General features: G+C 45.6%; 1 protein-coding gene across 1 annotated transcript in view; it reads right to left on the bottom strand.

The window, feature by feature from the left end:
* TRIM66 (tripartite motif containing 66) overlaps positions 1-15,180 on the bottom strand; it is a 57,482-nt gene that overhangs the window by 12,161 nt on the left and 30,141 nt on the right. Inside the window, exons 9-10 of the mRNA XM_024756994.1 lie at positions 13,252-14,126; positions 11,755-11,916 (exon numbers count right to left, since the gene is read on the bottom strand). Of these exons, the coding sequence (XP_024612762.1) occupies positions 11,755-11,916; positions 13,252-14,126 (1,037 nt within the window). The remainder of the gene's footprint in view (positions 1-11,754; positions 11,917-13,251; positions 14,127-15,180) is intronic.

The raw sequence follows: 15,180 nt of genomic DNA, 5'->3' as shown, positions 1-15,180 counted from the left end.
GTCCTACAGGATAGTTTCTGCTACATAAAAATGGGAGGAAGTTCAGAAGGCTCAAACCCTGATCTGCTGCAGACATTCTCTGAGATAGTGCCAAGGCTTGGGGAGCCCCAGTCAGTCCTGGGTAACCTGGGTCAAACTCCAGAGCCTTCTCACAGCCTTGTTCAGATCAACTCCAGCACCACCAGCATCAGATTGAAGACTTTGACCAAGAGATGTGAAGGTCTTTTCTAGCCCTGCTATACCTGCCAAAGACATTCTAAACCAGAGGCAGAGAACATCAGAGCAGCTAAATCTTAATATGGACAATCATTGGAGTCGTTGGATGAGGCAATAATATTCCAACTCCCATAATCCCTTTCTCGTTTCTAACTGCTTGGTGACCTAGGCAGAAGAGACTTAAAAGCTTGATAAAAAGAAGTTAAAGACATAGATACTGCACTGAATCCATTTCAGTCTTTCATGTTGGAGAAAGAGATTTGATGGAGGGGAGACGGTGGGAAGACCTGTTCTAAATGCAACCTTCAGGAATTTAAACGTTTGATATCCTTGCCTTTTTTTAAGACAAAAGATATAATAATTTGACATCTTTTGAAAAACGAAGGGGAAACAAGGAGTAAATGTCTCTAAGTTTCCAAAATCAGTGTTATAAACCTGTCATTCTTTTTCCCATGAATAAGACATTCAGATTTCCACAGGAAAAGAAATACTTCAAATACCCTCTCAAGTTTCCATATGAAGTTAGCAAAGCTAATTAACAGTGAAGAAAAGACTGTCCTCACCTCAGTGAATGTCACCCTAGTCACCCAGTTCTTCAAGCTGGATCCTAGGAGGAAGACAACAGTGGAGCATCCTTCCTCCCTCACCCAAGCTAATACCAGACCTCATCAATTCCACCCCTTAAACATCTCTCAAATATTCCCACTATTCCTCTCTGCTGCTGGTGTCCTAGCCTGGGTTCCACATTCATATTTTTCCAGACTACAGTAGTGGTCTCCTCAGTGGAGAAATGGTTTCAAAACACAAATCTGAGCACATCAGTCCTCTGCATAAAACTGTACTGCGCTCCACTGAGAAAATGCTCAACAAGGCTCCTAAGGCCTTGATGACCTCTTCCCTGTCCTGCTTTGCAGCCACAGTCCATACAACAGCTCTCTCCTCATTCTCTGAACTCCAGCCACTCAGACAATTTTTCAGTTCCTGAAACATGCAACCTCTCTCTTCAGACAGACTGCTTCTTCTGCATGGAACGTTCTCCTAGCCCTGCCCCTGTTCCACTTACCTTCTGAATTCAGCTCACCCGTGAATTTTTGCTCTAACCCAGACCAGCTCCCCCCTTTTATGCTCTCATAACTCCTGGACCTTATTCTCATAGCCCAATCTGTGATACCATTTGGTTAATATCTATTTCTCCTACTAAACTGTAAACTCCATTAGAGTGTGGACTTTGTCTATTTTGTTTATCCACTGTATTTCTAGACGCAAGAGCAGTGCTTGGCTGAATAAATGAATTAATGAGCTATTCACTAAGCTCAAAATGGATTAAAGACCTAAATGTAAGGCCAGACACTATCAAACTCTTAGAGGAAAACATAGGCAGAACAGTCTATGACATAAATCACAGCAAGATCCTTTTTGACCCACCTCCTAGAGAAATGGAAATAAAAACAAAAATAAACAAATGGGACCTAATGAAACTTCAAAGCTTTTGCACAGCAAAGGAAACCATAAACAAGACCAAAAGACAACCCTCAGAATGAGAGAACCTATTTGCAAATGAAGCAACTGAGAAAGGATTAATCTCCAAACTTTACAAGCAGCTCATGCAGCTCAATAACAAAAAAACAAACAATCCAATCCAAAAATGGGCAGAAGACCTAAACAGACATTTCTCCAAAGAAGATATACAGATTGCCAACAAACACATGAATAAAAAAAAAAAGAGCTATTCACAATTTTTTTAAAACAACAACAATGCATGACTCTTTATTCCACAAATTGTAAGCCAAATGAATAGCAACTTAGTTCTACTAACAACTAAGTCTATAAGTTTCTCTAAAATAATGCCTATTTTTTAAATTATTTATTTATTTATTTATTTTTGGCTGTGTTGGGTCTTCGTTGCTGCTCACAGGCTTTTCTCTAGTTGCGGTGAGTGGGGGCTACTCTTTGTTGTGGTGCGCGGGCTTCTCAATGCAGTGGCTTCTCTTGTTGCAGAGCACGGGCTCTAGGCACGTGGGCTTCAGTAGTTGTGGCGCGCAGGCTCTAGAACACAGGCTCAGTAGTTGTAGCGCACAGGGTCAGCTGCTCCGTGGCATGTGTGGTCCTCCGGGACCAGGGCTGGAACCTGTGTCCCCTGCATTGGCAGGCGGACTCCCAACCACTGCACCACCAGGGAAGTCCCTGCCTATTTTTATATAGCTAAAATTTATTGAGAATTTATTATACACAAGGCAATTTGCTAAGTGTTTTACATATACTTCCTCACTTAATCCTCACAACAAACATTAAAGGGTTGTGAAGGTTAAAAGAAGCAACCCATGTAAACATTTAGAGCAATGTCTGGCAGTAGGTACGCAGTAAATCCCAGCTGCTGCTGCCATTATTGCTATTGTTATTATTGTCGTAGCCCTAATTTTACACCTGAGAAAAAATGAAGCTCAGAAGGGCATCTGCAGTTTTTCATGCTATTGAAAACATAATTTTATAAATCTCCATTTCTCTTCATTTGTGTTCATGAACTTGCATCCAGGGACCTTACTAAAGTCACTTTGGGATTTTCTGTGCATATAAATCATGTCGCCTATGACTACTGAGTTTTATTTCTCCCTTTGCTTACATTTGGTTTTCTTGCCTTACTCCACTAGCTAAGACTTCCAGTATGAGGTTGAATAGAAGTAGTGACAGTAGCCATCCTACTCTCATTCCTCATCTCAGGGGGATCCTTTCACTATTCACCACTAAGTACGATATTTGACATAGGATTTTTATAGATTTAGAATCCAGATCTCTGGCACCAAAGCCACACTCTTCATTCTGGTCTGCTTGCCTCTGCCCCTCTCTGTGCTCACCCCCTTCCCTGATCTCTCCCACATTCTGTTCTTCCATCTCTTTGTCCTTCCTTCACCTGCCCTTTGTCTCTCTTGACCTTTTCTCTCTTCTTCTCCTCTTTTTTCTTTCTTCTCATCTCTTTTTCTTCTCCCCCAACGCTTTTCCCTTATTATTTGTTTAACTGCTTTAGTAAAGCTTATATTTTCTATTCTTAATTTTTAGTTTTAAAAGTAGATGAGCTAAATACCCTTTATTTCTCCAAAGAAAAGTTTGCTTTTTATATGTTTCTTGGTATTTCAATGGTCTTCAATAAAAAGCCTTCAATTTGCTGTATAGTCTAAGTCCCAAGATAAGAAAGGTGAGGAGGGCTTCCCTGGTGGCGCAGTGGTTGAGAGTCCGCCTGCTGATGCAGGGGACACAGGTTCGTGGCCCGGTCCGGGAAGATCCCACATGCTGTGGAGCAGCTGGGCCCGTGAGCCATGGCCGCTGAGCCTGTGCTCCACAACGGGAGAGGCCACAACAGTGAGAGGCCCGCGTACTGAAAAAAAAAAAAAAAAAAAAAGAAAGGTGAGGAGAAAAAGCAATGGGGGGGAATGCTCAAACCAAGTGGAATAAAGTAGGCATAGAGCCCAGCTTAAGGGACTGAGGCCAGAGGCCAAGGGCCATCTCAAACATGCCCTGGCCTGCATCCCTTGGCGTCCTCTTGTTGTCCTAGTAATGCACTAACATAGCTCTCTAATATGCTGTATTTCCTTATCTTTGGATAAGAATAACCAATGATCATTGTATTCCCTTTTGTAATATATGACTGTCTAATCCTTTGAGCTGGACTCTTTCACCTTTTCCCTATCTGACATGTATATTTAATGCAGTCATCTCATCTACATACATGACTCTCAGTGAGGTCCTTGGTGCCAAGCATTAAGAGCACCAAAATCCCTCTGGGGCCATTCTGAGTAATAACAGTCAGGTGCTGTATGTCACAAGACACGCACAAGATTAAATTCCCAAACTCAAAACTTTCCAGATTAGGGGTAGAGATCACATTTGTATGATACCGACTCCCCTTTCCTGATCACTTATTGCACATCATGAAATGTGAGTTAATATAATGATAGAAAAGAGAGGGCATGCAGATTGAGCCATGGAAGAATTATAGAAACTCTGTTGCAGCTTATTTTGAGCTGTGCCTGCTGGACCTGCTCCCACAACACCTAGCAGACAGCATGAGGTCGGTAACATGTCCTAAGATACTGAAGACTAGACTGGTCTCTTTCCTGTCCATATCTACAGCCAATCTCAAGGAGGCCAAGGCTATCAGTAAGTGGTGTAAAGAAAGCTCTGGTAACAGTAACAAGAACCTGGGAAACATCTATAGGGAAATTCTGAGAAGGGACTCAGAGAGAGTGCTATGAGGAAGCCGGCCCCAGTCCCATATCTATAGGCTATGCAAATACAGTGGCATTTCTGGAACCCATTATGCTGTGTGTTAGTTATTTTTGATACTTCATCTGGCTCTCTGGAGTGAAGAGCTACAAAATACTAAAACAAAAGGTCCTTATTTCATGTACAGGAAGAAAGAGAGGAGTTGAGACCCTCCATCCTACCCTGCTACAAGGTGAGTAGGGGCAAGGGGAGGGCCAACTTTCAGGGCCAGGAAAGCAGGCTGAGTCTCTAGGGCCTGTAAGGAAGAGTCTTCTTGAGAACATACTAGGGTTGGAGAAGAACTTGGGAATGTGACCAAGTTGTCTGACATTTGGTGCCTCACACACAGGAGGAGCTCATATGTCAATGGAGATGATGCCACCTGCCCTCTCCAACACCCAGGATTGTTCAGAGGTCAAATGAGAGAATGTGAAAGCGTGTGGCCAGCTGGAAAGTCTGTATAGGGCAATCACTGACACCGCCAAGCTTAACTGGCACCTTGACTTCATCTTCACATATAAAATCTTCAGATTTCATGAGGGAAAATAAGTATTTTGAGGTTTGCAAGTAAAAATAAATTATTTTCTAGTTCAGGGAGGAAGAAAAGTCCAAAATGCCAAAAACATACTCTGGTCATCAGCTCAGGTCATCTTTGACGTATGAAGGGAGCTCCCTCTTACCTCCATGACCTAGTATCTGCTCACGTGCCCCTAATTTTCTCTCCTCCCAAATTGTATGTCCCTGTCCCTTTGTTCTCCTTGTCTCTTATCTCTTTATCTCTGTCTCTTTATCTCTGTTTGCCACCTGCCTGACCTGTGACCTGTCTAAATCGTATGACTTTCAACCTCTTCTCCTAGTCACCTATGTAGTCCTTTACCCATCTAATCCTGTTGATCTGTGCTCTGTTACCTGCTGCCTTTCCTCTCCCCATTCTCACCACCCAGATCTTTTTCTGGAGTTCAATGTGCCTATATTGCCATTCTAATGACTGCCACAAGATGTTGTCAAAATTCAGAGAAAACATTGTTCTTTCATTTTAACAGGAAGGGAAATTGAGACACAGAGTGATTACCCAAATTTTCCAAGCTTATAAAGGAATCCAAGACCGGGCCCAGCCTTAGAAATCCGCTGGCTGGTCTTGATTTTGTGCCATTAGGTAGAAAGCTAGTGCCCTAGTATGATGTGATTAAGAAGTCAATAAACAGACACTTGGTGCACATACCCTGAGTTTAATACAAATTTCAGGTTGTTACAGAAAGATAATATTGCTGAGGATAAAGTGGCACAGATAGGGTGGTGTTCCACAGAAGTCAATTTTCCAGATATCTGAAACATATCTCTTTCGATAACAAAATGCAGTTAGCTTTAAAATATTCTTTTGAAGGGGAGTATTTTTCAAAGGCTTTGCGCCCTACCCTGTCTTACTAAACAGAGCACATGATGCCTAATGAGACGAATTCTTAGTGATGTAAAAGAACTTTGATGAACCTCTATTGCTGGGGTGTTCTGCAGTTCATTGGTGCTTTAGGGAACTTCTAGGAATGTAGGGCTTAGCTTGTCCTTTCAGTGAATGACTTCACATCGTGGCACATTTCCAGGTGAAGTTTCTTGTCTTCTCCCTTGTTGTTAGCTGCCATTATAGAAGTTCTGCCTTCCTGCTTTTACTCTGCTTACTGCTATAATATAGGAAAACTAAAAATTTCCAAAGAAAACCATATAACTAAGCTTGCTAGATCAAGAATGATGACTAGGGGCTTCCCTTCCCTGGTGGCGCAGTGGTTGAGAGTCCGCCTGCCGATGCAGGGGGCGCAGGTTCGTGCCCCGGTCCGGGAAGATCCCACATGCCGCGGAGCGGCTGGGCCCGTGAGCCATGGCCGCTGAGCCTGTGTGTCTGGAGCCTGTGCTCCGCAACGGGAGAGGCCACAACAGTGAGAGGCCCGCGAACCGCCAAAAGAAAAAAGAATGCTGACTAGATCAGGCTTATAGTCGCATATAGAATATAACGAGTGAGGTTTGTGACATCTGTTCTTGTAGCTGCTCTGAAGCTTTGCCTGCTCACTTCTGCTTTCAGGTTTTTGTTCTAGAAGTTAAACTTGTCAAAAACTCATCACCATGTAAATGTACAGTAGAAGAAGAGACCAATGTGTCATGTTTTGGAAACATACTGAAGGCCTTCACCCTGGCTGAAGAAACAGATAAGGAGACAAGGATGGAGGTAAATCGAATTGTGAATTAAATCCTTGAGATATTTGAGAATTTCAACAGCTTCAGATAAAGTAGACTGGTTTAACAGCAGGAGATCTTGACACAGCTGAATCGGACAGCTGAGGGGGGAGCTAACTTTTCTTGCAAGTGGTTTCACAAGTTGATTTTTCATAGGAAAGTTGCTCTTGCTGATGGTGAGTGCCCCTCCAGCTCAACAAAATACTCTTGTATGAAGTGAGGCTATTGCTGTAGATGTAACTATGTTGATATCTGCTAACTGACCAAAGTCAAATGGGAAAACAATCATGGCTGGTGAAGAGAGAAGACATGAAGACTGCCCAGTGCCCTGATGATACAAGAAGATGGAAAAAGCAAAGAGGATCCCAGAGTCTGAGGTGGAAGGAAGAGGAAAAGAATAAGTGGATTCCAGTAAATCTGAAGTAAAAGCCAGAATGGGTAGAATCGTCAAAACCCAAATTTTGGAGACTAGGAAAAATTAGGCCAGAGGTATTTTTCCCAGGCTGGGTTAAGGAAATTTAAGGCCTAGGAACAAGAACCTGTTTTCACATGAACCAAGAGACCTAGACAAAGAGCTTGGGTTTGGTCTGTGAATAAAATCAGGTCAGAATGAAGAAGACAGGCTTCCTAGAGAGTACAAAATTCAGGGAGCCAGACCTGGGGAGTGTTAGCTCTGCTGGACAGAGCACATCTCTGTACAGTTCTGCACATGTTAACTGGACACAGGCTATGCCCTAAGAAAGCCACACCAGGCCCTGGGAACATTCTGAGAAACGCTGCTGTCAGTGGCAGACTATGAGGAAAAGAAGGTTGCTAAGGCTGAGAACCCACGACCCGGTCCATAGTAGTGTATTTGGAGACTGTGAAGGTGGGATGCCTAGTATTCACTTATGTCAAGATTTAGAGTATGTATTTAAGCAAATCATTTTCCATCTCTGGGCTTTAATTTCCTCCTCTAGAGGTTAATGTAAATCTCACTGAGTTTTAAGAATCAAATCAAGAGCTCAGGCATCAAAATGCTTTGATAATGGCATAAACGCTATTCATCTGAGTCAGTATCCTTGACTCTTCTGCATCACTCTTAATAATCTGGACCACAGGAATGCCTACTACTTCTGTATCATTTGCTGAAAATACATCAAAGACTCCTCTCAAGCCTTGAGCAGCATCTTGGTGGCCTCAAAGTCCTTTATTGAAGATCTGGGGCCACATTATGAGCAGAAAAGAGGTCCCTCTTGCAAGTGAACTGGGGTTCAGATAGGGCTCTCTGTGACGTGTACAGCCTTGACTCCATGAGTGTTTTGAGGAAAGGAATGTGTGTATTTTTCAGCAGTTGACTAGTTAAGTTTGAAATGAAGCCATCGGAACGGCTTCCAGTTTCACTTGGGATTTAAAGGGGTTCTGTTGCAGAGTTGTCTTTCTTCAGAGTGGCTGAACCAAGATTAGGAAGCTTAGGTAACAGCTAGTGCCAAACAAATGTCCAAGTTCATACAAAAACATCCTGCTGGAGGCAGGGAAGGTGGTGGGATAAAATGTTCCCGAGACTGCAGAGCTCAAGCCGCTAGAAAACCCATTCTAGAACTTTCACTTCTCATTTTCAGCAGCAATCTGTTTTCACCATCAGCTTATTTAGTACTAGCTCCTAGGTACCTGTGCACAGCTGCTCAGCTGTAACAGAAGTCCTCCATGTGGTGACACAAAGCAGCTCCGAGCATGACTAGGTCCCTGTGGAACACACAGAGTGGTGCCTGGAGCCACAGGTTCCTCTCATCTGTGGCCTCAGATAGACTTCTGATGTCCCCCAGCACTCACAGGCCAGTACAGGCTGAGGAGTGGGCTGGGGGCTAAATGTCTTTACCAGATAAAGATAGCCGAGACCAAACTAGGCTGGGTCCTAAGACCTCTCCCCAGCAAGGCCTCAGGCTACTTCAGAGAGTATAAAGATAGGAAAACCCAGCAGGTGAGAGGCCACATGGAGTCCTACTTCTCCCACTGCAGTGCACAGAGAGAGGCAATTTAACCTAATCATTGAACACAGGGCTGAGGCAGGAACCTGTGCTCTGGTCCTAACACTGCCAATAGTTGGCTGTGTAACTCTTAGGTGATCGCTGAACCTCTCTGTGTCTCAGTTTCCACATCTTCCAAAGGGGAGTAAGAAAGTGGCTTCCTCATAGTACTGCTAGGATAAACAAAGAGATAAAATGGAATAATCCTTGTAAAAACCTATGAAAAAAGTAGAAAATGCTATACAAAGTATTATCAATCAATGATAAGATGCTCAAAATGTTGTTTGGTAACCTTGACCTTCATACCCCCAACCTGCCCGATCCCAGATTCAAGGCAATGAATTCCCTCAAAAAGAAAGCCCTTCTTCTTATTTCAGGAGCTTTGGGTATAAGCAGTACCTCTCTCAGTCAAGTAGACCCAAAGGTTCCTCTGGGCCATGATGGCAACCTTGAGGTTCCTTTTTCTGGGAGTCCAAGCCACAAAGAAGCCTACAAAACATCTGAAAAATGTCAGGCCACTTGCCCCTCCACACCTCTGCATGAACCCAGGTTAACGGCCAGGGGCAGCTCAAAACGAGAAGTTAGAGCTCTTAGGATCTTCTTTAACCCCACTGCCACCCTGCAGCCACACAGGAGGGCAGCATCCCTCCCCTCACTGCTCAGAGCGCCCTGTGGGCCACCCACACAGGCAGCACAGACTCCATGCTTGCGTGTGGCTCACCTCCTTTCCTCTGTACTGGGTGGAGGAGCAGAACTGAGACTCATTAAATAAGCAGAAGCATTTTTAGCATGGCTCCCACTACCAGCTGAGCACTGGCAATGCCCATGCTTCCTACTGACCTCTAAAGCTAGCTGCCTTCCATTCATCTTATATTCATCTTATAATGTAACTTCCACAGGAGAGCACCAACAATTCAAAACTTAACGTTTTCCTCCCCCCCAAATATGCTTTTCTTCCCATGCTCCCATCTCAGGTGAATGGCAACTCAGTGAGCTGAGACACACCTTGGACTGTCTTTCCCTCACTTCCCATTGCCAGTCAGACTCCAAGCCCAAAAGCTCCTGTGATCTGATCTCTTGAAGTCCTTGCTGCCTCATTATTCCCATCATTACCTGATTTCATTCAACTTCTCCTATTTCTCCTCTGCACTATTTTGGTCTCTCTTACTACAACTAAAGTGACCTTTCTAAAATTTAATTCAAACCATGTCCCTCCTTGCTAGAAATCCTTCATTCACGCTTCACAACCCCCAAGACTGAATCCCAACTCCAGAGCATAATTTACAAGGCCTTCCAACCACTCTGGTTCCAATCACTCCCATTCTCCAGTGTATCTCATGTTCCTACCGAGCCAAATCATCTGAAACCCCCTAAGTACCCCAGGCTTTCTCTCACTTCTGGACCTTCCTACTTGCCATTCCCTTTGACTATTTATTCTATCCTTTCCCCCGTCCCTCCTTCACCAGCCTAACTTCTCCTCCTTCAAATCTCAGCTTAAAATCATGTCCTCTAGGAAGTCTGTGAACAGTCTCTTCTCCCAGAGTTAGGTGCTCCTTCTATACACCCCAATGACTATCACGGCACTTTATCATACTTTATTGTTGTTGCTTGTTTAACTATCTCTCCCACTAGAATATAAGCTCCAGTGTGAAACTCTTATTCACCAATGTGTGCCTGACACCTAGAAAAATATTTGGCATATAATAGGAGATTAACATATATTTTTTGAACATTGAGTGAATACATAAACGGGTGGATAGATGGATGGCTGGATGGATAGGTATCTACCCCAGGTGTGAGAATGTAAACCACTAAGAGCCACAAAGGACCAATTTACAGCATCTCTGTGGCCTCTAGGCCAGACAATTTTCAAAAGGATAGGGCAGGATGGGCATAGACAAAAAGCCATTAGTACCAGAGGCCTGCCCAGACTTCAAGGGATTTCCAAGGTAACACTTCATTTTTGCCATCTCTTACTTTTTAAAATTCTCTTCTCAAGTATCACTGAGTTAGACTGATCTAAGACATATATGGCAATGGTGCTACTGGGAGAAACATGATGAAGGGTAGGTACACAGAACAACTAGTGGAACTGGAGTTGTATAGCCTAAGGGATGCTGCAGGACCGAGGGTGCAGGCTGGAAGGATACAGAATAGCTGACAGAGCTTCAGGTACAGGACTGAGTGGAAGTACCAGGAAGGTTGAGGGGACTAGACCAGAAAAGGCAATTGGATAAGTGGAACAGGGCCAAGGAACACATGTAGGGCTGATGGGAAGGCACGGCACAGCACTGAGGTTCCAGCTAGGAGGATGACCAGGGTAGGGATGAAGGGCAGGGGTTAGAGTAGGACAGCTGAGGAGTCGTGGGATTCTGGGTTACTGCCATGAACGCTTCCACCAGCAGGTAGGTAGATGGACAGGAAAGGCTCCAATAGCTTATCTCCAAGAGATCCCAGTGCCCCTAGATGCTCAGCTACCTCTGCAGGATATCCCTGTAGAGCACTCACCCAATAAATTCCATTAATCCAAATTCTAAGGCCAACGAACTTTGGATTGTGGGACCACATAAAACATTTTCCCCATTTTCATTCATTGCAGACAGAAGAAAGTTCAGGCTTTGGATTCTCATTTAAAATAAACCTTAGCCCTCTCATGTACTAGCTGTAGGACCCTGGATCTCAGTTTCCTTAGCCATAAAATTGGGGTGCCCACCTCACAGTACTGTTGGGAAGGTTAAGTGAAATCACCCTGTGAAGCACCATGCACAGTTCTAGGTACAGAGTGAGTGTTCAATAAGTTGGCTTTCTTTCCCTTTCCCCTCCCTCTCTAAATGAAGCTCAGTTGCTCCCATTTTTAGTGTATGTGGGTGGAAATGGGGTAGAGGAGGACCTTGCAGACTCATTAGGACAGAAGGCATGAGTCGGGGTTGTGTAACATCCAGGGATGGAACAGGGACACTCCTCCCCCCACCCAATCATCCTCATCCAGGTCCCGGGGGTCTTGACTGGCAGTGGGTCCCGTATGGTCAGCGAAAGCAGGCTCTGTTAGTACCTTTCTCACCACATTCGGAGAGGAGTGCTGGATGGTGCTGTCCAGTGGGGGGACACTGGGAGGAGTTTCTTCCCCAGATGCCTGGGGTAAGTTAGCAGTAGTGTTCTTGTCAAGAGGGCGAGTTGGCTTTGGGCCTTCAGATGCTGGGGACTCATCTGTAGCCTGGAGAAGAAAATAAGAACTTGGGTGGGTTTTACCGCAAAGAGTAGCAGCAGCAGCAAAGGCTAATGCCCACCCTGCACTGCCCGTTGTTACCACCTACACATTGTGAACTGCTTGAAATTTTTTCAGAAAGAAAGATAGTCTTATCTAAATTCTTCCTAATATGACAATCTTAGGACAGAACCCAAACCAAGAATTATGAGCTAACTCTGTCATATTCACCTTAGCAATCATAACAGTTTTGACTTACATTTAAAGAGTTTATGGTCTTCTATAAACCCTAGACCCTTCTCTGCCATCACAAGGATTATTCCATATCCCCTCAAAGGAACTGAGCCTCAGAGGAAGACATTTGAAGCATGATCTGAAGCTGCCCGTGCTGAAGCATAAATGTGAGGCCTTATATTTTGTAATAAAGTAAAAGTCTGTAGAGCTGCTTTGAAGATATAAATGTGGTTACATGTTTAAAGGAGACACCACTATGAAAAAAGTGAGCAGGGAGGAGGAAGGGGCTGGAACAGGAAGCTCTGGGGACAAAGAAAAGCAAGAGTTAAGGATGAAGACGTGAAGTGCTGCAAAAATCCCAGAGGCACAAACTGCACCTCTTCAATTGTCTCTTAGCTGAGAAAAGAGAGGAGCAGCCCTCATAATCCCCCTAGGGAGAGAACAAGGCCTCCTCTGTGGCATTTCAGAGTCAGCAGGCCTGGATCCAAGTCTTGGCTCCACCACTCAACGTTTTAGGATCTCTAGGCAAACTGCTTGCCCTCTCTGACCTCCACTTCTGCGCCTAGAAAAACAGATGGTAATGCCTACATAACAACACTGTTGATAGGACAAATGGCACAGTGTATATAAAACATTCCTAGCTTAGTAGGCTTGGAATAAACTCTAAGTCTCTGTCTTAGTGTTATGAAGTTGCTGCCTACTAGCATGTAGGGCACACCCTCACTGCCCTTCCCCCCGTCTGTGATACGCAAGTTACAGCAAGGCAAGTGAGGTTACAAAGGTAAGAGACAGCCTCCCTTCTGCCCTGGCACTAGCTAGAATCCGGCACAGCTCAGGAAGTTCCATTCACGGACAAGGTCCCTAGTGTCACTCAGGAGGACAGGGCTAAGCCAGGCCACTCTGGACAGTATCAAGCCCAGATCTATGTTGGGGCTGAGTACTCCGTTCTCTGGAGCTTTCCTGAGATGGGAGGTGGAGCCCGGCGCAGTCTTGAATTGTGAGGGCTGAGCTCAAGGCCACGCTAAAATGAAGAAACTGTGCTCTTGTGGCACCCTGTGATTCCTGCACTGTCCTAGGGAGAACATGTGTTCGTGCCACCCTGAGGCTCACCTGCTCTGTGTCCTCCTGGCTCTGGGGCTGGACGGGTGCCGGCTGCCTCACGATGTAGTTGATCTGCCCCACGATGGTCTGCTGAAGATGCTGAGGCGATTTGGCCTGACTCAGCTGCAGGCTGGGCTGTTGAGCCTGAAGCAGAAGCTCCAGGTCCTTCTGCATTTCCTCCAGCTCAAACTTGTGGTGCACTATGTCCACATTCTGGGAACAGGCAGGCCCAGGAGGGCTCTCGTGCTGACTAGAAGCCAGATGCTGGGATGGAGGGAGAGGTGGGCGTGGCTGCTGTTGGGGCGGAGGCGGCGGCTGCTGCTGAAAGTGGCTGAGCTTCAGCTTCTGGTGGTGGCCCAACTGCAACTGGACAGACGGCGTCTGAAAGGTGGGCGGGGCGTGGGCTCCTTGCTGAACATCCTGCGGGGGGACGATGCACACGGGCTGGGAAGTCAGCTGCTGCCCCAGCCGCTGGGATGTGCTCTCTTGTTCCGCAGGGGGCTGGGTTTCCAGCCAGGGTTGAAGTAGCTTTGGTGGATGAGGACGGCAGGGCAGTTCTTTTTCCCTGGGCAGCAGCGGGGAGCACTGCAGTGACCTCAGCTGTTGGGGCACCGTCTCGGAGGGCTGCCTAAAGCTGTGGGCTGGGTGTATGCTGGGCGGTGGGACCTGGCCTTTGAAGGAGGGCGAGACTGGGGAGCAGTGGGAGCAGTACACAGAGGAGGAACACAGTGCTGGAGGCTGGAACTTGCGTGAGGGATGGCTGAGAGTCTCCTGCTGAGCCCCTGGGGACTGGTGGCTTTGATAAAAAGATGACGGTCCCTGTAAGCTTCCATACGCAGGAGTATCTGCCGGGGACAGTTGTCCACCCTCAGTAGTTATACAGCCTAAGAATTCAAAATAGAGAGTGTTTCCAAAGGTAATCTGCAGTTGTTCCCCCTCTGCTACCTCCCACTCCTGGGACCGAAGGATAGCATTCAAAAAAACTTGTACCAGATGCAGAGATTAAGAAATTCAACCCCTGATCCCCAAGACTCAGTCTAGAATGCTTCCAGCAATTGGACCTATATGGACCTGCTTTTGGGGCCTGGGACACTTAGAAGTTAGCTCAGCTTTTACCAGATGCTCAGTCCTGACTCTGTATCTCACTAGAGAAACCACGGGCTCCCTCAAAGAGCACCTACTTCTTTCTTAACAGAATAGCCCAAGAGAGACTCAGACCAAAAAAAATCAACACTGGGGGAGAAGAAGGAGTGTGTTGGAAAGTGGCAAAGGAGATTCATCCCCAGGACAAATGAGCAAGTCTTCAAATATGGTTCTGGGGAACTGTGTGTTGGGCAAGTAGGATGGAAGAGAGTGGGGAAGCTCTAACACCAGCGTCAATGCCAGGCGCCAGTGCTGCGGACTGAGGCCCCTGCGCCCTCATACATGAGTAGATGATATCCATTGCTGTTTCAGGCTAACGGCTCCTTCAGCTCATCTGAGGCTTATCTGGGGAAGACCAAGTGTCTTGAGGGCAGGAGGTGTGTTTTATTCACCTTTGGTCACTTGGTGGCCAGGGTGGGGCCTGACTCAGAGCAGGTGCTCACCAAAGGTCTGTTGAATTAAATCAAAAGGGTAAGGGAAGCAAAAAATAAACCTAAATATATCATTTATCGCTCTGTTAAGTTCAAAACACTTTCACTGAGAATAACAGCCTGGATGAAGGTAGCAGTTGGCCATTAGTTTAACAAACCTACCATTAGGTTGTCAACACAGGCACAACTTCAAGTTGTCTACATTCTGCCTAAAGACTGAATGCCAGCAAGTTATTGCAGCAGGGGAGAAAAATGCACAAGGTCATGAATTATCTGCTTATATCTCAACTCCAAAGGACATGTGTGACACTGTCTGTCTCCTCTCTGTGTTGCTGAAATATCTCTGTTTGTGCCCACACACGTG

Source organism: Neophocaena asiaeorientalis, unplaced genomic scaffold, assembly GCF_003031525.2.
Source record: "Neophocaena asiaeorientalis asiaeorientalis breed wild unplaced genomic scaffold, Neophocaena_asiaeorientalis_V1.1 scaffold504, whole genome shotgun sequence".
Classification (NCBI taxonomy): Eukaryota; Metazoa; Chordata; class Mammalia; order Artiodactyla; family Phocoenidae; genus Neophocaena; species Neophocaena asiaeorientalis.
This window is presented reverse-complemented; position numbering and strand designations above follow the sequence as displayed.